Source organism: Suncus etruscus, chromosome 12 (genome assembly GCF_024139225.1).
Source record: "Suncus etruscus isolate mSunEtr1 chromosome 12, mSunEtr1.pri.cur, whole genome shotgun sequence".
Taxonomy (NCBI): domain Eukaryota; kingdom Metazoa; phylum Chordata; class Mammalia; order Eulipotyphla; family Soricidae; genus Suncus; species Suncus etruscus.
The window spans coordinates 21,564,166-21,590,890 of NC_064859.1; the positions used below are offsets into that span (position 1 = coordinate 21,564,166).

Here is a 26,725-nt window from a genome sequence, read left to right on the forward strand (position 1 = left end):
TGGACATGGTATCACCCTGGGCAAAAACTGGGGATTAAAAGGAATATGCATGATATCCCTTCAGTTACAATATTCAAAACTCCTTTATGAAAAGAGATGGCAGAGAAAGAGAAGAAAAATGTCTTTCATTGAGGCAGATGGGGCTGAGGGTAGGAGGGAACCTGGGGACATTGATGTTGGAAAATGTGGACTGGTGAAGGTTATTGGACATTGTATGACTGAAACTCAATCATGAACAGCTCTGTAATGATCAGTTATTCAATTAAAAATTCACTTAAAAATTGGGCGCGGTCTGGCACGGTGGTACTAGAGGTAAAGTGTCTGCCTTGCAAGTGCTAGCCTAGGACGAACCAAGGTCTGATCCCCCAGCATCACATATGGTCCCCCAAGCCAGGAGAGATTTCTGAGCGCACAGCCAGGAGTAACCCCTAAGTGTCAATGGGTGTGGCCCAAACCTCGCCCTGACAAAAAAAAATTGGGGCAGGAGCAAAAGTAAAGTGGTAGGGTGTTGGCCTTGCATCCAGCCAACCAGGATGAACGCAAGTTCGATCCCCAATATCCCATATGGTCCTGCAAGCCTGCCAGGAGCAATTTCTGAGTGCAGAGTGAGGCTCCAAAACCCAAAATTTTTTTATTTTAAAACAAAAACAATGAAGTACCTGTCTGCTGGTCTAGCATCTTTTTCACAAGCCCGTGGCAGTCTTGCCATGCTGTGTGGTGTTTTCATTCTTGGATCTCATTTACTTGCTGCTTGCATTCACCCACCCTTTTCCTTTCATTTCGTGGCTACTGTTGTTGTGTTGCTCAGGGGTTGAGTTTGCTTGGCTGTGATGTCCTCAAGATCATACTTCAGTTGTGTTGCTTAAATACCCAACTAGCAGAACATGAGGATCAAGCTTAGTGCTTATGGGTGGCATCTAGTATCAAACTCATGGGCTCGTACTTAGACGGCAGGTGCTTTCAGTCACTGAGCCACCCTTCAAGCTTTTAAATTGAGGCTCCCCTCCCACATGTATACATAATCTAGTTGCCTATACATTTCCTGGCAAGAGAGTAATCATGTCTGCTGCTTGCTTTACTTTGAATCAATTGAGAAGTTGACTCAGGGGCCGGGAAGGTGGCGCTAGAGGTAAGGTGTCTGCCTTGCAAGCGCTAGTGTAGGACGGACCTCGGTCCCCCGGTGTCCCATATGGTATCCCCAAGCCAGGGGCAATTTCTGAGCGCATAGCCAGGAGTAACCCCTGAGCATCAAACAGGTGTGACCCAAAAATCAAAAAAAAAAAAATGGGGGGAGAAGTTGACTCTAGGGGGCTGCAGAAATAGCATTGGAGGTAGGGCATTCGCCTTGCATGCAGGACTGTGGTTCAAATCCCAGCATCCCATATGGTCCCCCGAGCCTGACAGAAGTGATTTCTGAGCACAGAGCCAGAAGTAAACCCTGAGTGCTGCCTCAAAAAACCAAAAAAAAAAAAAAAAAAGAGAGAGAGAGAGAGAAGTTGACCCAATTTTTTTCCTTGTTTTTGGACTTTACCTGGAGTGAAGCTTACTTCTGACTGTACAAACTACTTGTACAGGCTCAGGGGACCTAAAAAACTAGGAACTAGACACTGGGTCGGCCGAATGCAAGGCAAGCACCCTATCACTCTGGCCCAGAAATTACTTACTTCCTAAAAGTAGAAAGACACACAGAAATAGGGACTTGCTGTGGGCTACAATGAAAAGCTAATAATTATAACATCTCTATGGATTTGGTCATTGTGGATGGACTCCAAACTATTAAAAACTATTTTTGGGGGGAGGAGGGTTTGGGCAACAGCTAAGTGATGCTAAGGGACTATACTAGGTTCTGGGCTCAGGTGTGAAACCTGATAATGATAGGGGTCACAAACTGAAAAGAGCAATGGCATGGATTGAACTAGGGTTGGCTGCATGCAAGACAAGAGCCTTACCTCCTGGACTATCTCTTTGGGTTCATCACTAATAATCTCTTTTCTGGAGGGAACAAACCCAGCTATGTTTAGGGTTCTGCACTCAGGGACCTCTCCCGGTGGGGTTCAGGGAATTATATGGAGTACTGGGAATTAAACTTGGGTTGTCCAAGTACAAAGCAAGCATCCATGACTGTACTATTTCTTTAGACCCTCCACTAATAATCAAGACCACACTGCACTATACTCTATTGAAGGTTATAACTTCTAAAACACTTGTGGACAATGAGTAAGCTTTATTATTATATGACTTATAAATCACTGTATTTTTCCAGGCTTAGAAAATATATTATTCCAAAGAATCTGAGGAAACCATCTTGTTAGTCCCAAGGAACTTTTCTTCCTAAGAGTTGATTTGTCACTTTCTGTGGGGGGAAAAAAAGGCAAGAAAGAAAATTAATACTCTCCCCACTAAATGCTGACAAATATTCTAACTCAGACATGTTCCTCAAGATCCCCAGAATGGCTTATCTTGCCCAGCTACAGTAACTGTAGAAAGAGCATTTATATGTATGAAGAATGAAACTTCATACCCAGTGCACAACAGGCATCATCTCTGCCTCTGTGAGCTCATAATCTCAGTCACTCATAGTCACTCATAGTCTACCTATATTTCTGTACAGATACATTAAGCTGTGGTGCTGATTGGTCTAGCCATCAGTTCGCAGATAGAAAAGCATAATGGCCATGATGTCAACACACCATATCAGCCCAGGTTCTGAATGCTGTGTGTTCCTGGGATGAAATGAGAGGACTGGGAAGGAGACAAGACATAGCCCTTTGGAACAGCCAGGGATTAACTGGTAGAAAGTCTTGTGGCCCATGAGGTTCTGGAATGTGTAGTACTTATCCCTCCTCTTGTTTTCTTTCTTTTTTCCTCCCTCCCTCCCTCCCTCCCTCCCTCCCTCCCTCCCTCCCTCCCTCCCTCCCTCCCTCATTCCTTTCCTTCCTTCGTTCTATACTACAGCCTAAAAAATCTTAACAATTTTTGATTTTGGTACATTTCAGTAGTTCTACCATGACATAAAACTTATTTTCTCAATTTGAAGATTGTTTTAAATTAAATGCATGAATAAAAAATGCTTTTAACAATTTTTTTTTAGGGCCAGAGAGATAACACAGGATAAGCTACTTGCTTTGAAACTGGACTATTGTCCCCTGCACACCACCAGGAGTGATTCCCAAGCATGGAACCAGGAGTAATCTGTATGTAGAGAGGTGTCCCCATGTTATCTATGTATCTATCTGTCTATCTACCTATTTATCTATGTACCTATTCATCCATCCACCCGTCTAACCATCCAACCACTCTCCATTCTCCCACTCACCCACCCACCCACCCACCCTTCTGTACACCCATCATGCAAGGGATAGAAGGAACCACAGGAAGGCACTGCTTTAGGATTTGTACAGTTGAAGTTTAGTCACAGGTGCCTTTTCTTCCAATTTTTGGACCTTGTATATTGCATCATGACCTTAAAATCAATCACCAAATTTGACTAATATAGAGGTGTCAAATGGATTTCTCTTTCTCCCGACATATCTGGTCAGTCTCAGTTTGAAAGAAGGGAAACTGGACCTTTTTATATAGCTGGGCTCGCAGACGATATGACTTATATTCTGATTTTCTCTTTTCTTCGTCTCTCTTTTTCTGTACTTCTGGCAATTGCTCATAAATCCTAAGAAATGGTCCAGGTGAGAGAAAAAGAGAGCAGTGAGGTTGACAGACTATAGAGGCACACAGTCTAACTCTGCTGCTCTCAAGATTTTGGGGCCCTCACAAAAAGGCTCTGGACCCCTGGGCTATTTTGTTTGGACTTCTTGATATACTCAGAGCCCTGGTATGGGTGAAAATGAAGGGCAGACAGAAAAATGAGATATAGTAAGACCCCTGGCTCTGGGGGCCATATGGGATGCTGGGGATCGAACCCAGGTCCATCCTGGGTCAACCGCATGCAAGGCACATGTCCTACCACTGTGCTATTGCTCTGGCCCCTAAAAGACCCTATTAATAGTGATTACTTCTGGGAAAAAAGTGACATGATGGGGTTACAAAAGAACTGCTTTGATGCTATAAAAATGTATTCACCTGAATCTAAGATAATAAAATATTTATTTTGGTTCAGGGTCAGACACAGCTGCACTCAGGGTTCACTCCTAGCAGTGGTCAGAAGGTGAAACTGGATTGAAAAAATAAGAAAGCAAGTACCTTAACACTGGCTTGTCCCTCCATCCCTAAACTATGTTTTGGGGTGGGGTTGAAGAAGGGCACACCTGGCAATGCTCAAAGGTTATACCTGTTTCTGTGCTCACATATCTATCTCCTTGGAGGGGCTCACGTAACCATATGGGATGCTGGAGATCGAAAACCAATAAGCTGTGTGCAAGGCAAATGCCATACTCATTGTACTATCGCTTTGGCCCTTGAGAACCTTGGGGTGGATCTTAATAGTTCAGAATAGAAAGGGAACAAAAAGTAGTTCTAAAAATGAAGTCAAGGGGCTGGAGTGATAATCGCACAATATGTGATTGCATGTGGCTGACTTGGGTTCAATCCCTGGTATCCCATATGGTCCCTCCGAATCTGCCAGGAGCAATTTCTAAGGGCCAAGGCAGGAATAATCCCTGAGTGCACTGGGAATGGCCCAACACCCAACCACCTGCAAAAAAATGGAGCCAAGGCTCTATGGAGTCAAGTAAAAGGAGCAGAGTGGGTTAAGATGGAGTGAAGGTGGGATGGGCTGTAGAGGGTCTCTTAACCGTTTCAAAACTTTGGGCCCCATCTAATCAGGAATTGGGTATCATTGATTTCAAGTAAGAAGGAGTAATATTAAATGAGTATTTGATAAAGAATAGTTGGGAGGCTGAGAGTATAGTGGGTAAGGTGCTGGCCTTACACGCAGTCAATCTGGTTCCTCAAGTATAGAGAGGAGTGATCCCTGAGAATAGAGCTGGAAATCAGGCCTGAGCATAGCTGGGAGTGATTAAAGAAAGCAAAAATTAAAAAAAACAAAAAAAAACAAAACAACACTGAGCTGTTGTGCTCAGTTGGGTGAGAGAGGTAGCTCAACAAGCTAAGTGTTTGCTTTCCACACAGAGGCCTGGGTTCAATCTCAGCATCACAGAATATTTTGAGCATTGCAGGGAGTGACTGATGAGCAGTTCCCAAACCTAGCTAAAACAAAAATACCCCATTCACAAGGGAAATGATGTTAATTTCCAATGAAAGAACAGTTAAACAGATTACTTAATGGACCCAAGAAGACAAAGAATAGAAGTGGGGGAAACAGCAATCTTCAGAGTTGAAGGTTCAATCTCTGGCACTATAAATAGTCCTTTGACCACTACCAGGAGTGAGCTCAAAGTACAGAGCCAGGAGAAAGCCCTGAGCAGAGCTGAGTGTGGCCCCAAACGAACGAGAACCTTACTAATAAAAAGAATCATTTTTTTTTTTTGTTTTGGGGCCACACCTGGCAGTGCTCAGGAGTTACTTCTGGTTCTGTGCTCAGAAATTGCTCTTGGCAGGCACGGGGTGGGGGGGGGGTGGGGGGGGGGAAGGAACCCTATGGGATGCCGGGGATAGAACCTGGACTGGCCATGTGCAAAGCAAATACCCTACCTACTGTGCTATATAGCTCTGGCCCCAAAATAGTTCAATTATTTTAAAGCCTAATATATCTTCATTATTTCTCATACCACCAGATAATTCCTAGCAATGGGATTATTTACATAAAATCAGAGCTCCGAATAATTCAATATAATTACTTATACTTGGGTTCCTAGTACAGACAAGCCTGACTAACACATGCAAATTTGTGAAAATTCTTTGTATCTTTTGTTATATGCTTCATTAGACCAGTATCTTTCTTTTTTTTTTGGTTTTTGGTTTTTGGGCTACACCCGGCATTGCTCAGGGGTTACTCCTGGCTGTCTGCTCAGAAATAGCTCCTGGCAGGCACAGGGGACCATATGGAACACCAGGATGCGAACCAAACACCTTTGGTCCTGGATTAGCTGCTTGCAAGGCAAACGCCGCTGTGCTATCTCTCTGGGCCCCAGTATCTTTTTTTTTTCTTCTCCTTTTATTTAGTACTATCAGTGAAAATCTAGTTACAGCTAATTTTCCCCATCAATTTGACCATGATTTTATTCCAGGGTCAAGTCAGAGGTACTGTCACTTGATGGCCTTATTTATACATTTACAACTAGTATTTTTGTTTTGACCTTACCGTTTGGACCTCTGTATCATTTCCTTCTTTCCAATAGGCCCATTTGTCTTGGGCGGCATAAGACCTAAGCAGGGGAAGAAAGGGTTTTCAGTGGGTAAGTAGTAACTTCATAAGGACCTACACTAGAAAGGTCTGCTAGAACTTGTTATCTCACAACAAGCACAAAATGTTGGGTATTGAATGTGGTCAAGGCCAAGGCCAAGACTATGTTAACAATGATAGCACACCAATGCTTCCAAAGACGCAACAATCTGCAACACAGATGAAATAGTTTTATTGGTGGTGCTTGTTCCTTTGTTTTTCAGGGAAACATATGGCAATACTCAGGGTTACTTCTGGCTTAGGGTTAAGTCTCAGAAATAACTCGTAGCAGTGAGAAGGGACTCATGGGATGCTGGGGACCAAACCAGGGTTGTGTGCCTGCAGGCAAATGTTATACCTGTTGTAGAATTGCTCTTGACTCCAAGTGATTTTTTTTTTTTAAATTTTGGTCCACACCTGGCTGTCCCAGAGGTTATTCCTGGCTCTGTGCCCAGAAATCACTCCTGGTAGGCTTGGGGGACCATACTGGATGCTGAGGATCAAACCCGGGTTAGCTGTGTTCAATGCAAATGCTCTACTCACTGTTCTTTGCTCTGAATCATGAGTTATTTTTGATTCAACATACTGTGAAAACAGCAGGTGGTACTTAACAGTTTTCAAATCCTCCATACATTTTATTGAGATCTTTTTTAATGTTGTAATAGTTAAGATTACATGCTCTAGACTTAGCCTCCTTGGCTTCAAAGTCTTATCTAGTTAATAAATAGCTTGAACATGGCTTTAGGAACTTAACAGACCAAAGAGTAATTTCACATCAATATCAAAGCAATCAAACTCACCCCTTTCTGAATAGGTATTAGTACTATTATCAGTGTACACTGTTTTGTTTGTTTATCAATTCTGTATCCTTGTATTATACACAAGAGATGCAATCATCAATACTTATTTCCCTTCCTTGTGACTTACTTAACTTTACAAATAAATGTTTTAATTGTTATTATTCCTTCCCTATGAGTTAGGCAGACCTTGAATTAGACCCATCTTTTTTGTTATTGTTATTTTGGACCACAGTGGGCTGTGCTCAAAGCTGACTCCTATATCTGTAATTTGGGCTTACTCCTGGTAGGCTATGGGGATCATATGGGGTGCCTGGGTTTGAACCCAGGTTGGCAAACACCCTGCTCACTGTATTATCGCTATAACCACGAATTGGGCTCCATTTTTAAAGAAAAATACAATATGTTTTTGAACGTCACTTAATGTAAGATACAACCCTTAAAAGGCACCCTTCCTGTTGGATACTCATGTTTTTAAGATGCAGTTGTGATGAGTCAAGAGTAACTGGACTTATATGGAAAAAGGAAGCTGAGAAATTGGATGGTGCCTTGGGTATCACCGAGCATGAACCAGACCCTGCTCTTTCTCATCAGTGCTTAGGGAAACCTTACCTCTCTGAGGAAACAGGTGCAGCGTGTCCTGGTAGTACTGGCCTTCCCTTGTAGTGTTAAATAGTGCTCTCCGCTCACTCTGTAACACATTCTGCAGCTTCCTTTCTTGGACTATTAATTTTAAGCGTTTTACCCGTTCCCCAGATCTAGAGATGAAGTCAGGTCTATGAAGCTGAAGTGATTCCTGCGAAGGAAAAGCAGAACCTCATCCTATTAATGATATTGTTCTTCAAAGTCTAAGAATAAGGAAACAGTCCCTGCCCAACAGGTCCAGAGAGTGTTTCTAAAGCACAGAAAATATCCAGAGCTAAAGAAAATCCAACAACTCCTTATGGGAGAGATCTCCAGTAGGAAATCAAATGATCACAGAAATACTTTGAGCCAAGAATTAAGAATGTGGGTTTTATGGCTCCCCAAAGACCCATGGAATAGAGCTCAGCTGGCTGTTCTATTGGGAATCTCCCTTCAAACATATTATTAAATAGCATTTCTTTTAGCTTTCAAAGCACACTGAAGAAACCTGGTATTAACACTGGTAAAACACTATAGCAACTGGGAGTATAATGTATGTAAGTTGTAGGAACAAGAGATTACAGAGCATTCTCCATGCAGGTTTCTACAAAATAAATAAGCATCACTAAAACCGTCTCCAAGAGTGAGGCACTTTTTGAATGGTTATTGACAGGAAGTCAGCTTTGATTAGGATGTAGGAACAGTCTGTGTAAGTACTAGAAATGGAGGTTCTATACATGGAATGTCCTGCTCCCCCTGCACCGATGGTTAAATCAACTCAATGGAATTGTACCTGTAGGGTTGCTTTCACAAATGGCTGTGGTGGCCCTGCTAGTGGCTTCTGGTTGTTTATGCCTGGTCCTTGCCAGTTCTGTTCTCGAAGTGGCTCCCTCCAGGGTTTTGTATTAGTTACTGGTGCAAACCAGGAGATACCAGGGCCATAAAACATGGGCAGATTTTCCTTCTTAGGACCAGACTTCACATTTTCTACAGGAATAAACCACGAAACTCCTATGGGAAATATTTAATTAAAAAAATAGAAGTATATTTCACTTTCACAAACCAAATAGGTCTCATTAGATACAAGTGCACAATATAAATTCAAAGGGACTCAATTAACAGAAGCCAACAAGGCACCCAGGAGTCTACTTAACCTCATATACGTATTGTACAATTTGGGATTGTAGTACTAGATTGATTAAAAATTTGCCAAGATTGGTGGCTGAGCCTCGCTTGAAGCCAAGGAACTGTGGCCATGAAGTTTTGAATACAGATAATAGTTTCTGAATCTTTGGTTGAACACAGAGTCCAATGTCATGATAAAATCATCAAAAAAAATTTTTTTTTGCTGTATATGTCTTTAAAAATTCAGGAAGTAAAACTCATCAATTCTTATCCAGATAAAATAGTTAGGTCATTTTCTTATTTAAAAAATGGCCAAATAAAAGTACATAGAAAAGAATTTAAGATTTTCTAGGGAGAGATGGGATCAAATATCTCAACACTATATGATTTACTGCTTTTTCTGCCACAAACTCTGGAATCTAGAAACTAACCTTCAAAGCAAATTGGTTTGTTCTTCCTTAACTTTTTGTTTCTAAAATAATTAGCAAGGAACCTCTTCTCTTCTGACAAAGAAGCAGTATCACTGTCCTCTTCTGCTTTAGCATTGCTAGAACTTGGGGTTGGAAAAGTCATCCCCACATCTCGAGTGCGTTCTCTTATGTCATGCACAATCTCCAGGTTACCTGAGGAGAAAGATCACAGGTTTCTCTGGAGTAACCTCAAAACTTAAGCTATCAAGTCATTAAATGGACATTTTAAGACTTTTGAAAAAAAAAAAATGCACCTTCCTAGGCAGGAAGCGTGGGGGAGGGAATGAGAGCAACAGAAGGGAGAAACAAAAATGAAAAGGGATCTGAAAGTCTGGAAGGAAGACAGAAGAAGAGAATTGGGGTTTTTTGGTTTTTTTTTTGGTTTTTGGGCCACACCCGGTGACGCTCAGGGGTTAGTCCTGGCTATTTGCTCAGAAATCGCTCCTGGCTTGGGGGACCATATGGGACACTGGGGGAATCAAACTGTGCTCTGTCCTAGGCTAGCAAGGGCAAGGCTTACCGCTTTCGCCACCACTCTGGCCCTGGAGCCTTTATTTCTAAGTCAGTTGAGATGTTAGAGGAAAGAACTACTAAAATGAATCCAATGGGTAAAGGATTTCAGTGCTGATCCCAAATGAAGAAAACAGTAAATATTTATATGCTTAAGTTATCAGGATAAGAGGTTACAAAAGTGAAGATAAGTCTGGAGGAGGTTAATACAAGGAGAGGAATTTGGTTTATTAAAATCAAAACACAGGGATGGAGCATAGTGCAGCGGTGGGGCCTTTTGCCTTGCACATGGCTGACCCAGGATAGACCTCAGTTCTATCCTAGGCATCCCAAGCCAGCGCATGGCCAGTAGTAACCCCTGAGCATCACCAGGTGTGGCCCCAAAACACAACCCCCCCAAAGAAAATCAAAACAGAAATATGAAGTAAAAAGACATTCCGGATTTCCCCCATTTAATTCAATTTATAATTCCATAATTCCAGAGAATAGTTTTGTATAGTCAAGCAATTATCCTTCTTGTTGTCTAAGTACATGCAGTGGCATGGTAGGCACTGTTCTGCATCTTGACATTTTCTTTTTAAAAAATTATATATTTTACATAGAAATCCATATTAGGAGAACTTCCATTACTTTACTTGGTAGGATTTCATTATCTGGTTGTACAGAATTTATATGACCATATGGTTGGTTATTAATAGTCATCTAAGTTGATTTCAATTTTCTGCTATAATGAACAATATTACAGTGGTTCATTCTGTATACTGATCATTTTCCAATTATCTACAAGATAAACTAAATTTCTAAAGCAACAGTAAAGCAATTTTGATAGAAATCAGTAAATTGTATTCCCAACTGATACTTCCAATAGAATGGATTGTAGTAACTATTTCATCATTGGTACAACCTGAGTTTTTTTCCATCCTGACAAGAGGACATGACATCGGCATATATACTTTTAATCTTCGTTTAAAAATTATGACAAAGGCTGGGTACCTTAAGTTTAAGAGAACTATTTTTATGTCAGTAAAACTATTTAAGTAATTTACCTGCTTGTATGCCCTTGTTTATCATCTGAACCTTTTGCTCATTGAAAATAACAGAGTCTGAGCTCCAGAAACTACTGGTGGAAGATGAAATAGAATCAGATGGAACCATATGGCTTGAAACCTGAAAAAATAAGACAGATGGTAATCTTTATCACCAGAAAACCTTTCTAATCCAAACTATTGAAAGACGGTAATCTTTATCACCAGAAAACTTTTCTAATCACAACTGTTGAAAATTGTGATACTTTGTAATATAAAGGAGAATGCTGACAAAAATCTAACCTGATGTTTAAAATAGGTCAGAATGTTCCTAGGAACAAATTAGAATGTTCCTAAAAAAAAACTTTGAAGAGAGATTTTAGCCTGGAGAATCTTCCAATAAAATTGGCAACAGCTTAAGGAATTCATGGCCTTGAAACTAGTTTTGCAAGAAAAAGAAAGTAAGGATTGATAGCATGGAGAGGATTTTGTAGAGACTTTTTAGACAGGTAAAACGTTTTAACATTGGCTTGAGGAGGTGGCTGAACAATCTCCAAGTAAACTAAAAATCTTTTTGTTTAATGATTGTATTTTATGGTTATGTGAAAGGTCTCAAAGATGTGAAAATATTCATGTATAATACTGAAAAATGTGGATTATAAAGAAAGCACTTACACGCCTGTGGTTATGTTAGTTAAAGACCCAAGAATAAACTATCAAAAATCATGTAATAACACTATATTGATTCCCAGATTCATGATAATATTCACAAGACACAGGCCTGCACTGGGCTGCCAGTTATGCTGAAGATCCACCATCAAACAGTTCATTTTGCTGAATTCACTTACATATGCGGTTGGTAAATCACTACAGTCCACTGTGCTTCAGACAGGGGAGAATCGCAGGTATACCTCTTATGAGCTAGTATCTCAGGGCTTGGGATCGACCCACTAAATTCTCAGCAATGAAGCTATGTCTGCAGATTTAAGTGACCACAAGTCAACCTAATTTATCAGCTACCACATAGTTTAAACTCTGTAGAAAGTTTGAATAGAGGGGCCAGAGAGATAGCATGGAGGTGAGGCGTTTGCCTTTCAAGCAGGTCAGTGGTTCGAATCCCGGCATCCCATATGGTTCCCTGAGCCAGCCAGGAGTGATTTCTGAGCGTAGAGACAGGAGTAACCCCTGAGTGCTGCTGGGTGTGACCACCCCCCCAAAAAAAAAAGTTTGAATAGGAGCTATATACCAAGTGGCTTTTTTGTTTTAATTTCTATTATGATGAAAATAAACTCACCTGCTCATGCTTTATTTCACATTGGTAAAACAAAGGAACTGTACTATCTTGGAAGTGTTTTAGGCTTTCTGTAGCATTGTTCAGTTTTAATAAAATATAGGTGAAAATCATTCTTATATTTGCTGAATAAAGACATCTTTAGAAAAATATTTCTAGGGGCCAGAGCGATAGCACAACTTTAAGGCGTTTACTTTGCACACGGACAACATAGGACAGAAGGTGGTTCAAATCCTGGCATCCCGGGCCGGGAAGGTGGCGCTATAGGTAAGGTGTCTGCCTTGCAAGCGCTAGCATAGGACGGACCGAGGTTCGATTCCCCGGTGTCCCATATGGTCCCCCCAAGCCAGGGGCGATTTCTGAGCGCATAGCCAGGAGTAACCCCTGAGCGTCAAAACGGGTGTGGCTCAAAAACCAAAAAAAAATCCTGGCATCCCATATGATCCCCCGAGCCTGCCAGGAGCAACTTCTGAGTGCAGAGCCAGGATTAACCCCTGAGCATTGCTGGGTGTGATCCAAAACCAAACCAAAACAAAACAAAACAAAAAATTTGTTTTAAATCATTTAAGAAATGTAAGTAGATCTGATGTAGAAAAAAAAAAGACTTAAAATATAATCATATACCATCATATTCGCCATGTACAAATTGTTGATCTATTGTCAGCTATGTGCTCTCTGGAAAATGCTTTTCATTTATTTTAATTCATTTATAATCACTCAAGTTAAAGGTAAGAGATTTACAATGATAGTGTCAAAGGAGTCTTATAAAAAGCTTGAGATATGTGCAGATCCAACTGCTAACAGTAGCTTCAAATTTTAAAATAAGTTACCAACTCAAAGGTAAGCATAAGCACAATTAGATTGCAGAATAAACACATTGATATAAACTTAATTTCTAGAGACAAGATTGATGCTTATAAAACTAGATATTCAGGCAATAACTTTATTATTTAACTTAAAAAAGTCAGCTATTTATTTCTGCCAAGTATGGTAGGTGATAACTATGAAAAAAAATCCTCCTTAAAAAATTATGATTTGTGACTGAATAATAGAATCAGAAAATTCTTTTGGTACAGAATCAGTAACTTGGTAATAACTCTACTATTCATGTTCTGAAAAGCAGAACTGGTCATTTCTGCAAGAATGACAGATAACTATGAAAAAAATATTTCTTAGAAAATTATACTTTATAAAGGTCTTTAGATAATTCTTTAAGTACAGATTTAAAAACGGAACAATTCTGGATGAAGACACCATTGAAAGTATGGTCATGAGACTGAATGTTTTTTGTTTGTTTGGGGGCCACAAATGACGGTCAGGGGTTACTCCTGGCTATGAGCTCAGAAATTGCTCCTGGCTTGGGGGAATATAGGGGGCGAGGATCGAACCTAGGTCCATCCCACGCAGCCATGTGCAAGGCAAATGCCATACCACTGTGTTATCACTCTGGTCCCAAGACTGAATGTTTTAAATGTTTATACTGGTTATCATAAGGGAAGTCAAGAAACTCTAGGAAACTGGACAAGTTTCCCAGATAATGGTAAGGGATTCATGGGGGCAGTAAGGAGGAGGAGAATGAAGGCTGACGTCTTCTGTTTATATACAGAAAAGGTCAGGCTAAAATGTGATCAAATCCTGTAGAGGGTTGTAGAGTTAGAAGACACTTTTAAAGAATTTTCTATCAGGTTAAAAAAATTATGGCTCAGGGCAGGCGCAATAGCACAGTAGGTAGGGTGTTTGCCTTGCACAAGGCTGACCCAGGTTCGATCCTTGGCATCCCAGATGGTGCCCAAGGCTGCCAGAAGTAATGCCTGAGCCATTAGTGCCACAAGGTGTGACCCTCAAAACAAATTATAGCTTATGGCCAGATAAGAAATAAACACAGGCACTGTCTCGAGCATAGCCTACAAGTTTTGATCCCAGTATCAGGTATGCTTTGGCATTTTCCAGAGCACCACTAGGAGTCCTAAGCACAGGCAAGTATGGTATCCATACAAAAACAGAGATTATGACCTGTTTTCCCCCTCTTCTCTACTGTGTTCTCGAAAATATCTTTCCTCCTTGCCTTAATGAGTATTAGGCTGGGGAAAAGCTAAAAGGAGGATTACATGCAAGAACAAAATTCCATATCTACATGGCATGCATTCTGGGCTCCTACACTCACAGCTGCATACAAACAAATCACTGAATCATACACTCATATGAGTGGACTATAGGGCATCTAGATTTTATTCTAAAATATTGAGACTAGGGCTGGGACCAGGAATACGTTTTGTTTTGTTTGTGCTACAGCAGTGGTGTTCAGGGTTTACTCATGGCGCTGTACACAGCGATCATGTTTCCTCTTTTGGGGGCGGGTGGTGTCACACCCGGCAGCCGTCAGAAATCACTCCTGGCAGGCTTGGGGGACCATATGGGAGGCCGGGAATTGAACCGAGGTCCCTCCATCCGGGGTTGGCCGCGTGCAAGAAGCCCTACTGCTGTGCTATTGCCTGCCCCCGCCCGCCCACCTTTCTTCTGACCATGTTCAACTGTGCTCAGTGCTTACCCTGGCTCTGCATTCAGGGATCACTCCTGGTAGGACTGGTGTATCATATGTGATGATGTTGAGGTTGAATACAAGTCAGCTGTGCTCATGACAAGCACCTTCCCTGCTGCACTTTCTAGCCCCTTGGGGATTATTCTTGGCAGTGCTTGGTTGGAACCTGGGTTGGCCCCATACAAGACAAGAGCATTACCTTTTGTATTATCTCAACAGACTAGGGGCACACGCCTTGCACATGTGAGATCCATGCATCTCCACCCAGCACTGGATTTCTCTAAGCACCAAGAGGCCTAACAACAAGCACATCTTTAGGTTCCAGCATAGAAACAACCACATTTTTTGGAAACCCCCATGCCTCTGAGCACTGTAGGAAGCCCTCTGACTCCTCACCAAAAATGAATAGACAGAGACACTTTGAAAAAACTAATTTGTTTTAAAAGCAATTAACAAGAATTCAAGTTTAAACAGGACTTGAGGAAGAAAAACTGCTCTAAATTGCCACTGACATAGAAATATTAAAATCTATAATCCAGAGATAATAAAAATGGACAGCTTTAAATTAAGGAAAAAGTTTTATACACAATTAAGCTGTTTTTTGTTTGCTGTTTGTTTTTGGTAAAAAGATAACAGGAAGACAGCCTTGTGTTAAGTACATTAGATTCTTACTCCTGAATTTTTCCTTTTTGGGACACACCCTGTGACATAGTGAGGGGTTACACATCACTATGCGCTCAGAAATCACTCCTGGCTTGGGGGACCATATGGGATGCCAGGGGATGAAACCACAGTCCATCCTAGGTTAGAGTGTGCAAGGCAAACACCCTATCTCTTGTACCACTGCTCTGGCCAGTTTTATTTTTTGGGCCACACCTGTTGACACTCAAGGGTTACTCCTGGCTCTGTGCACAGAAATCGCTCCTGGCTCAGGGGACCACATGGAACACCGGGGATCGAGCCAAGATCCATCTTGGATCAGCTGTGTGCAAGGCAAATGCCCTATTGCTTTGCTGTGCTATCATTCAGGCCCCACTCCTGAATAATTTTCAAACCATCTAGCCATAGATTTGTTTGTTTAAAAACTATCATACAGACTCATGATATTGAGTCTTTGCTTAAAACAGAACTAGTTATCAGAAATAAGATATCAAAGTTCATTTTGGATATTTTTAGTTGCCGGTCATAACTTTTTTTTTATTTTTGGGCCACACTCTGGCTCTGAGCTCAGGTATTATTCCTGGTGGTGCTCAAGGGACCACATGGGATTCCAGGATCAAACCTGGGTCAGCCACATACAAGGCAAATATCCTACTCAGTGTGCAAATGCTCTGACTCTGAAGGTCAAACATTTTTAAAACTTGAGGAATCTATCAAAGCTTCACTAAAAATATCATCAGTCTCAAAATGTAACCTTTAAAGAGGTTTCTTTGCTCTCAAGATGGAACAATACAAAAGTATTACACATATTTTCAACAAAGAGCTGATATGAACAGACAGGTTGTAAATAATTTCTATTAATATTTCATTGTCAACACAATATCTACGGTTAACTATTCACTCAAACCAAATTACTTTGTAGATCTCAGTCACATACAAATCCAAGTGGTTTTAAATTATTAGTTTTTGGTTGGGTGGTCATGGTAAGGTTTTCCAGGAGTTTTGACCACACTTGGAGGTGCTTGAGGACTATTCTTAGTTCTGTGCCTAGGACTGGCCCTTGGCCATACACAAGGAGTCATATTCAATGTTAGGAATTGAACTGATGTCAGTTGCATTTCAGGACAATCGCCTTAACCTCTGTATTGTCTCTCCAGCCCAAGAATGTCCTAATTCTTACAAGTAAAGGTAGTCAATACAGTGGTAAACTATCATAATGAACTGAAACAAAATTCACCAAATTTATTGAACAATGATGGGGAGAAGTAGAAAAAAATGCAATGTTTCTTCATCTTTCATATGATAGCATCAATGGTAATGGTACAAATTTAATATGTACCATTTAATATTTAAATATTTAAAGGTACAGAGAAAGTGATATAATCCTATTAATTAGATCACATTTCTTCCTGGTTCTTAAAAAAAAAAAAAAAAAAGAACCCCCAAAAAGTCATAGAAACTCCACCTGCTTTTACTGGAAGGCTGATTTTTTTTCCTTTGGCTTTTTGGGTCATACCCAGGAGTTGTCAGGGGTTACTCCTGGCTCTATGCTCAGGGGTCATTCCTGGTGGTGCTTGGGGGTCCATATGGGATCCAGGGATCGAACCTTGGTTGGCCACCTTCAAAGCAAACACCTTACCTGCTGTGCTATCACTTTAGCCCCTCCACTGGAATTCCCTCTGCTGCTTCCCACCTATGTGGTCTGTGAGTCTGAAGGGAACTGTTCTGAAGCATGAAGGGGAAACACTATGAATAAGGAGTCCTGTTTGACACATTCTCCTTTGTGATTTAAACTCTCTTGCCAACAATTCAGAGGTGGCAGAAGTCACAGGAAGGAGGGGGATCCTAGCATCACACTGTAAAGCAATTGTTCTTCAGCAATACTATCTCCTCCAGAACACTAGGTAATACTGTAATTTATACTGACTTCTAGAAAAAGACCTAAGCTGAGGGTTGAGAAGGCTGATAGAGAAATGGGAGAGTTTGAACAGAAGAATCCAGGACCTAGGAATAACAGGTCTTTCATGACTCTAATTCCAGCATCCTGTTTTTCTAAGTGCATAAACAATGGATAAATTTGACTAATATTAGACTGGGCTTGATAAAGAGATGAGAAAAGGCATAATAAATCACAACTTCCCTGAAAACTAAAAAATCTTTTTTTTTGGGGGGGAGAGGGAGGGTCACACCTGGCAGCGCTCAAAGGTTATTTCTGGCTCTACGCTCAGAAATTGCTCCTGGCAGGCTCGGGGGATCATATGCGATGCCGGAATTCGAACCACTGTCCTTCTGTATGCAAGGCCAATGCCCTACCTCCACGCTATCTCTCTGGCCCCTAAATAATCATTTATATGCTTGACCTTCCATTTTAGTAAATATAAATGCTTCCAGTTCATACAATAAAAGAAATTAAAGAAACTAATCATGATCTAAAATAAAATGAAAAGAGACCACAAACAGTAAGAAATCATAAAGGTACTCCAAGAGCCAAATAATTTTAAAAAATGGACAAAATTGGAGGATCCACTTTTTTTTTTTTTTTTTTTTTTTGGTTTTTGGGTCAAACCCGGCAGTGCTCAGGGGTTATTCCTGGCTCCAGGCTCAGAAATTGCTCCTGGCAGGCACGGGGGACCATATGGGACGCCAGGATTCGAACCGATAACCTCCTGCATGAAAGGCAAACGCCTTACCTCCATGCTATCTCTCCGGCCCAGGATCCACAATTTAAAACACACTTCATAAGCCACACAGCCACAGTTCCAGGAATGGAGGGCATGGGAGTCTTCTTTGTGACTCAGGAATGATATTTTTGCACCCAGGTCATTAGGAAGCCAGAGAAGAGCATTGTAGCTACCTCCTCTTGTGCACTTCTTCACCTTTTTATAGCACAAAAAGGCATGCTACGCTAAGACTATATTTAAAGTACATCGAAAGAAAAATTTAGAAATACTTTCCAAACTAGCTAGTGCCCCCATGCGCACTGCATGTATTAAGAGTATCCCTTATCTTTGTTTTGCGTATCCAGAATGTCCGTTTTGTATTCTTCCCTTTCCCACACCCCTACAAAACTCATTTTTACTCAACTCTCTCACCCCCCTCAAACATCACTAACCCACATTACTCTTTTTAACTTTAGTACTACACAATCCTAATCACAGACCAAAGCCGTGCATTGTGTGTGACAACCCTAAACTGTTTCAAAAGACATAAAATGAACACGTATTTCTTTCAAATATTTTGTGTTTTTTCTCTGACAGCTATAAGTCTTACTAAATATTCTCTTATACAGAGACAATTCTAACCACTTTTTATCTTCTCTTTATGAGCTGTTCAACAAGAAATTTTGGTGAAAGAGTCCCCCAGTTTAATGCTTATGATTGAACCATGTCATGGGGATTTTTGGACTTGTTTTTATGGCCCCCATATGCGCCAATAACGCCACGTGGCATTGCTCCTTTTTTGCATAGGCACATTAAAATGGGAAAATACTATACATACAAATAAGATCCTATCTAATAGAGACTGGAACACACAAATCTTGTAGTGCAAAAGGACCTTACACCCTGAACACTGACATAATGACCTGGCACAGGCCTCAGAAGAAAGGGCATTTTCCATTCACCCCTGAACCAGGGAAGCCATCCACGAAACATCCAGGTTTGTCTATAACATCACCTGGAAGCAATCCTCTATCACGGAAGACCCTACCTACCACTGCTCAGACATCGACCTGCTCAAAAGAGACTTCCCTTAACACTGAGAAGACTTAACAACAACGACCTGCTTACAGGAAGGGGCTCTCTGCATTGCCCTTTAATGGTGAGGTGAAACAAGAGGACGCTCCACATCCTGACTTCAATGTAGGATATGCAGATTTCAGGATATTTAATATAGAAACATGATACCAACAACAGAGACTGTGTGAAAGATAAAAGTGTTGGCACTACAGACAATGTCTTGAATTGGAATATCTAGCTTGCCTGGAGCCTAGAGTTGGTCTTAATGCCAGGAAACTTCAGGGGTCAGGTCTCTTTGTATTTAGGCCAAGATTATTCCTTTCCATTCCCCTCATATTTTGGTGGGCCTATGCAAACAACAATTGCCACTCTAACACCTTTTTTACTGTGCTCCTTTGACTCTAATCCTTAAAAAAAAAAAAAACCACTTAAAATTTGAGGTTAACAAGCTAATATGCATGTACATGAAAATGTAAAAAATACTATGCCTCTAATGTTTAAGGAGTTACGTAAGTTTTATGGCTTTAGACTGCCTCGTGTGCTGTTAAGAAATATAATGTGTTACAATCTGGGGACTTGAGAGGCAAAGTAATTGTACATGGATTCTGTTTTATTTATCTTAATGTTCTTTGGCTGAAAGTTCAAAGTTAAGATATCAGCAAGGGGACTTCTTCTGAGAATTATGTTATGGGTGATTGTCCTTCCACTGTAACTTTACTTTGTCCTCTTTCTTTGCATCTTTGTTCTCATAATTAAAAATAAAAAAAAATAAAAAAAACTCTCAAAAAGAAAAAGAAATATTTTCCAAACTAATCTTATTAGATATATTAATAATTAGAATAGGAGGACAACTTTTGTAGTTTTATTTTTGCTTGTTTGTTTGTTTTGATTTGTTTTTAACTTTTGTAGTTTTACTGAACAACGAAGACTAAAACCAATCACCTCAATAGATGTTAAATAATGGGGAAAAAAAAAAAGAAAAAACCAAACCCTTTCACAAGCAAAGCGTTCTTCAAAATAGAAAAGGAACTTTCTGAGTATGATAAAGGTCACATATGAAAATGTACCTGCCACAAATAAAATGCTGGTTTGACCCCAGCATAGTAAAGAGAAGGTAAAGGCCTTCCATGCCTGACATCTAGGTTTGACCCCAGCATAGTAAGAGGAGGTAAAGGGAGGGGGAAAAAAGGCTCTTTATGTGACCACTGTCATTTAATACTCTATCAAAAACTCAATTATGAGAAGCAATGTTTTTTAGAACTTTTTTATTTTGGAGGGATGGGCACCACCCTGAGTGGTGCTCAGGGCTATTCCTGGCTCAGTGTTAGGAGGTTACTCCTGGTGGTACACAGGTGTACAAGGCGGTGCCAGGGATTGAAGCCAGGTCTATGTGCAAAGCATGCACTCCTGCCCATACTGAGCTACTTCTCCACCCTGAGAAAAGAAGATTTAAATTATCTGAACATATAATATGTTGTGCTCCTTTACACTACATCAATGGTCTCAAATTTGATTGTGTGGTGCTCCTACTGACAAAATTATCTTTGAGGAATGTGCTGAAGTAGATATTTATTTGGAAACTATATATTACTACTCACATAACACAAAAAATAAAGCAAATGTCAAAAGAGCTGAGAAAAATAAATTCTAAAAATTAGCTTTTTTCCAAAGGAATAATTTTTAAGTACTCCTTTTAAGAGAACACTTCTAATTTGCAGTCTTGGTTTAATAAAGGTTTGCATTTGTTAATCTATTGAGATCTGCCTCTACTAAACTCCCCAAACCAAGATCACAATAAAGTTAAGGATATTGTTACTGAGCCTACTATACTATACTATACTATACTATACTATACTATACTATACTATACTATACTATACTATACTGTATCACTGAGGAACCTAACACTTTCCCTATAAATGTGGATATGAGAAAATTTTAAGTCTGTTTTGATTGTTGTTTGGAGCCTCACTAGGTGGTACTTGGAAGCTACTCCCCTCTCAGCAATGTTCAGTTGTCTAATCATGCAGTACTAGGGTATGAAATCAGGAGCTCCAACATGCAAAGTATGGGCTCTAGCTGTCAGAGCTATCTTCATGGCTCTCTCCGGTCTCTGAACCAAAATGTGCAATGCTTCTGAAAAATCAATGGTTTTTTTTTTTGTTTGTTTGTTTGTTTGTTTTTTTGGTTTTTGGGCCACACCCGGCTGTGCTCAGGGTTACTCCTGGCTGTCTGCTCAGAAATAGCTCCTAGCAGGCACGGAGGACCATATGGGACACCGGTATTCGAACCAACCACCTTTGGTCCTGGATCGGCTGCTTGCAAGGCAAACAACGCTGTGCTATTTCTCCGGGCCCAAAATCAATGTTTTTTTAAACTATACACTCATGTTATCTTATCACAAAATTTTAGTGATAGTAATGGCTAGAAACAAAAAGTCAAATTTATGTCTTTCTTTCATCCACCCAAAGCCATAAGTTTTATTTATTTTCTCTTTAGCTTCAACTTGTCTTCTCATTATTCACATTATTCATTTTTTTGTTTTGTTTTGGGGCCACATCCTTCGATGCTAAGGGGTTACTCTTGGTTCTGCACTCAGAAATCACTCCTGACAGGCTCAGGACACTTCATGGGACACTGAAGATCAAACATGGGTCAGCCGCATACAAGTCAATTGCCTGACCAGATGTGCCAACGGTCCTATAATTCACTTTTTTTTTTGGGGGGGGGGGGCAGCGTTCAAGGGTTACTCCTGGCTCTACCCTCAGAAAACACTCCTGGCAGGCTCGGGGAACCATCTGGGATGCTGGGGATCAAACCTGGGGTCGATTCCAGGTCTGCTGTGTGCAAGGCAAATGCCCTACCTGCTATGCTATCACTCTGGTCCTCCACAATCTACCTTTTAAAAATAAAATTATATTTATGCCTTTCCCTGGTCTCAATTAAAATTTGATTTTTTTTCTTAAAATCATATTTATACCCTTTTTTGTTTTGAGTCACACCTGGCAGCGCTCAGGGGTCACTCTTGGCACTAGGCTCAGAAATTGCTCCTGGCAGACTTGGGGGACCATATGGGATGCCGGGATTCAAACCACCGTCCTTCTGCATGCAAGGCAAAAATGCCTTACCTCCATGCTATCTCTCTGGCCCATATATAAAAGAATCTCATTATTTCTTGGAAGTTGGAAATAAAACAAACAAAAAAAAAAACGCAGGCAATTTTGCTTAAAGTTGAGATCATTCTAAATTTGTAGTTTCCCTTGCCAGTGGTATATTGTGCAGGCTCTAACACTTAGTAGCAAAGCCCTTAATTAAAATCCTATTCATAATGAGTACTGATAAAGAATGACAACTCACAATAGCACTATACTACACTTTCTCACTCTTTTCCAATTGGTAAGAAGTATCAGTGAGGAAAGGGCGATGTCTTTTTTTTTTTTTCCACCTCTATTTAGAGCTTAAACTAGGAAGTCCATGTAAAAGGTGGTCACACTGCCAGTTGCAATTTGTAGCCCTGTACCTGGATGTGCTTCCTTCTGGTGTGTTCAGAGGTCATTAGGGGATGACTTATACTCAATATTTTCTTGTTCTTCTTATTCCGTTTTTCAAGGTATCTTCTCTGCTGGTCAGTGATGCTGCTATAAAACTTAATTTGTTTGGGTGACAAACAAACTCTTTCATGGCCAAAAGCTTGGATCAATCGGGCAGTGTCAATGGTGGACAGAGAACTGCTCCTTTCGTGCAATGTCACTTCTTTATCTGTTTGGGTCAACATATCTGAATCAACAGGAGAAGTAGTGGTAGAAATTATATTGGTGGCAGTATCTGTGAGCAGATCACTCTCCTCTGAGGGCCTAGAATCTGAAGACGTATTGTTTAAACAATGAAATCCTGGCTGTTTTCTTAGAATGTATTTATCAAATTTAATCTGTTCGATTTTAATCTGATTGGCTTTCGTGGCTTCATGATTAGGAAGTACCTTGCTTTTTCTAATATCTCCTGTGTATTTCTGACACTTCTCAAGGCATTTATACCGCCTCTTTTTCTGAAGCTTACTTTTCTGTTGCTGTTGCCTAAAAGACCATTCCTTAACATCTTGTTCCCCTCTGCTTTCATCTTGTGTACTTTCCGAGGGCAGGAGAGAATGTGTGATAGGATTCTTAAGTAATTTAGACAAACGATCCAATCGTTCTACCAAGGACAGTTCCTGAGGATTAGTGAACTCACAAGGTTTTTGTAGTTTTTGTCGCTCCATATACTTGTTCCAGAGCTCATTCAAACTCACAGTATGCTGAGATGTTTGCTCTGAGGTGACGTTATGATCACTTTTTGGATAATTAATTGGTTTGTCACTTTCTGGATGGTCTTTAGTTTGATTTTTAACATCGTATACTGCTTCTTTATTTTCTAAGTTCACATCAATCCCAGGGCTCTCTATTTTGGTATCATCATTCTCTGTCTTTTCCACATTCTGATGAGGGGGAGGAAGAAAAGTCTGTTCTTCATGATTTTCCTGAAATTGCTGAATGAGATCTTGCAAAGAATTTTTCCTGAAAACATTCCTTTCTAAAGATTCATGGCCAATATCCTGATCATTTGATAGGTGTACTGGGTGATGAATGTAAAATTTAGCTGACTTGAAGACAGAATGGGTAGTATTTTCAATATCTGAATGATATCCAGATCCTGGAAAAGAGAAAATATGATTATAAAAGATTATAAAAGACTAAAAATATTTGCACTCCCTTCATAAATCCTGTTAATACATTTTTGTTTTAGATATAGAACAAAGGGAAAATGTTTATTCAATGTTTCAGAAAAGTCAATGCCTACCAGAAGGAATTATGCTGTGTTCCTAGTGGCCAGACTGCATGATAAAGTTTAAGGTTAAAAGATCTAAATTTGGGCTCAACTCTTGTCACTGACTGTGTGATCTGGAGAAAGACATACATTACTTTTCTGCTTCTATGTATTCATTGCCTGTGATGTGTGAAGTACTATATGTATTCTGTATGTTCCCCCTTTTGATCAAATCCTATAGATAAAACCAAAATATAAAAATAATTAACCCCAGTTTTAGCTAAAGAATAAAGTGATGATTTACATCATGAGTTATTAACATCGGTGAAAAAAATTTAATATATATGTATATATATTTTAGTTTTGGGTCCACACCTGGTGATGCTCAGGGGTTATTCTTGGTTATACACTCAAATCGCTCCTGGCTTGGGGACCCATATGGGACACCAGGGATCAAACTGAGGTCTGTCCTGGGTCAGCCGTGTGCAAGGCAAATAAATGCACTATCGCTCTGGCCCCAACATTGGTGAAATTTTTAAAAATTAAAAATTCCTATAACCCAATCCCCCTTCTTTTTTGTTTTATTTTTGGGCCACACCCAGAGGTGCTCAGGACTTCTGGCTCTGCTCTTAGGAATCAGTCCTGTTGGGCTAAGGGGACCAAGTGGAATGCTGATGACTGAACCTAGGTCAGCCCCTTATGACACATATGTGCTATCTCTCCAGAAACCTCATTTTTTTAAAAAAAATATATACTAAATAAAATCTGTCAACTTCCATTATTACTTTCATGGAGTCTATATATCCCATATAAAAAGAGGCTTTATTTGAGAATTCACAAGCCATGTTTAAAGGTTTTGGGGCCACTCCTAGCTGTATGTGGCCAAATGGGATGGTGGTTCAACTTTAGGGATACCTGACCCACCTTAGTGTGCTCTATGGAGTTACCAGGGATACACTCTGGCAGTGCTGGGAGTACTCAAGGGTACACAGTTGGCAGTGCTTGGCAGTGCTTTGGTTCCAGCTTAATGCTGCTGCTGGAACCAAACCAGGGTCAGGTGCATGCATTATTCTCTCAGATCTCAAAGAGGCATTATGTGTGTGTGAGGGGTGGGAGGAGGATATCTGGCAATGCTTGGGGTTAAGGCTGGTTTTGTGCTCAAGAATTACTCTGGGGGTCGGAGAGAAGCATGGAGGTAAGGCGTTTGCCTTGCATACAGAAGGCAATGGTTCGAATCTTGGCATCCCATATGGTCCCCTGAGCGCTGCCAGCTGTGACCCAAAAAACAAAAAAAAAACAAAGAAAGAATTACTCCTGACGGTGCTCAGTGAACATTGTGGGATGCTAGGGATTGAACTTGGGTGGGCTGCATGCAAGTCAAGTACTTGCTCTGGCCCCAAAGAGTCATTTTAAGATGTAATAAATTTCATAGTCATAAACATTACTTGTGAACATTAATGTGAATTTGAGTTTTAAGTCATGAGAAACAGATATATAAATAACACTTCTCACTATGGGATCCCTTTCACCCTCATCTATCTAAATGAAAATCAGTTTTCATTAAATAATATGAACACAGAGCCAAGGAGTCCTTGAGCACCACTTCCCTAATAAAAACCAACTGTTCAGGGCTGGAGAGATAGCATGGAGGTATGGTGTTTGCCTTGCATGCAGGAGGATGGTGATCAAATCCTGTCATCCCATATGGTCCCCCGAGCCTGCCAGGAGCGATTTCTGAGTGTAGAGCCAGGAGTAACCCCTGAGCGCTGCTGGGTATGACCCAAAAAAACAAAAAACAAAACAAAACAAAAAACCAAGAAGTTGAACCAATAAATTAAAAGATATTCTGAGACATGGACTCAGATATAATATTGTTGAAATGTTCATACTACTCAAATTAATCTATAAATTCAATGTAATCCTTTCAGTATCTCAATAGCATTTTTCATAAGAAAAAAAAAATTCCTGGGGCCGAAGCAACAGCACAGCAATAAGGCATTTGTCTTGCATGTGGCCAACACAGGATGGAACCAGATTCGAATCCCAGAATCCCATATGGTTCCCAAGTCTGCCAGGAGCAACTTCTGAGCAGAGCCAGGAATAACTCCTGAGCACTGCCAGGTGTGATCCAAAAACCAAAATAAAATAAAATTCCTGAGATTTGTATGGAACAACAAAGAGTAATTTTGATAGAGGAAAACAAAGATTAAGGCATTATGCTTTCTAAATTGAAAACTCGATTAACTAGATTTAAAAGCTATATAAGCAAAAACAGTAGGGTACTGGCATGATAATCAGGCACAAAGAGTAAGAGAACAGAATAGAGCCTAGAAATACTCATGCATATAGGGTTAATTAATTTATAATATAGGAACTATAAGTACACAATGGGGGAATGGATAGTCTTCAATAAATGATGTCGAGAAAATTGTTCAAACATAGTAAAATAATAAAATGGAATCATGTCTTTTGTTTTGCTTTTGGATCACACATGGCTGTACTCAGGACTTGCTCCTGGTTCTGGGCTCAGGGTTCAATTCTGGCATGGTTCTAGGAGACCATATGTGGTGCCAGGGACGAAACCCAGGATGATCATGTGCAATAAGGCACATTACTTGCTGTAGTATTTCTTTCACCCCTGAACCACAACCTTTTAAATATATAATTGATAATATTTTTATACTATATATTAGTAACAAATGAAAATATGCTATTCATCCATTCAAAATATATTAAGATTTAGAAATAAGGAAATGGCACACTGCAACTGGACCATGTGGGATCACTGGCTCCTTATGTGCATTTAAATGGGGTTGCCTAGAACAGTCTTGACGCCTGAGTACAGTGAA

The 26,725-nt window shown here is 40.3% G+C and overlaps 1 protein-coding gene across 1 annotated transcript in view; it reads right to left on the reverse strand.

Moving 5' to 3' along the window:
* Positions 1-2,204: 2,204 nt before the first annotated feature.
* Positions 2,205-26,725, reverse strand: part of ALMS1 (ALMS1 centrosome and basal body associated protein) — a 135,269-nt gene continuing 110,748 nt past the window's right edge. The window contains 8 exon segments of the mRNA XM_049784566.1: positions 2,205-2,353; positions 3,568-3,667; positions 6,218-6,281; positions 7,708-7,891; positions 8,513-8,730; positions 9,276-9,467; positions 10,871-10,991; positions 22,597-23,762. Of these exon segments, the coding sequence (XP_049640523.1) occupies positions 2,309-2,353; positions 3,568-3,667; positions 6,218-6,281; positions 7,708-7,891; positions 8,513-8,730; positions 9,276-9,467; positions 10,871-10,991; positions 22,597-23,762 (2,090 nt within the window). The 3' untranslated portion in view covers positions 2,205-2,308.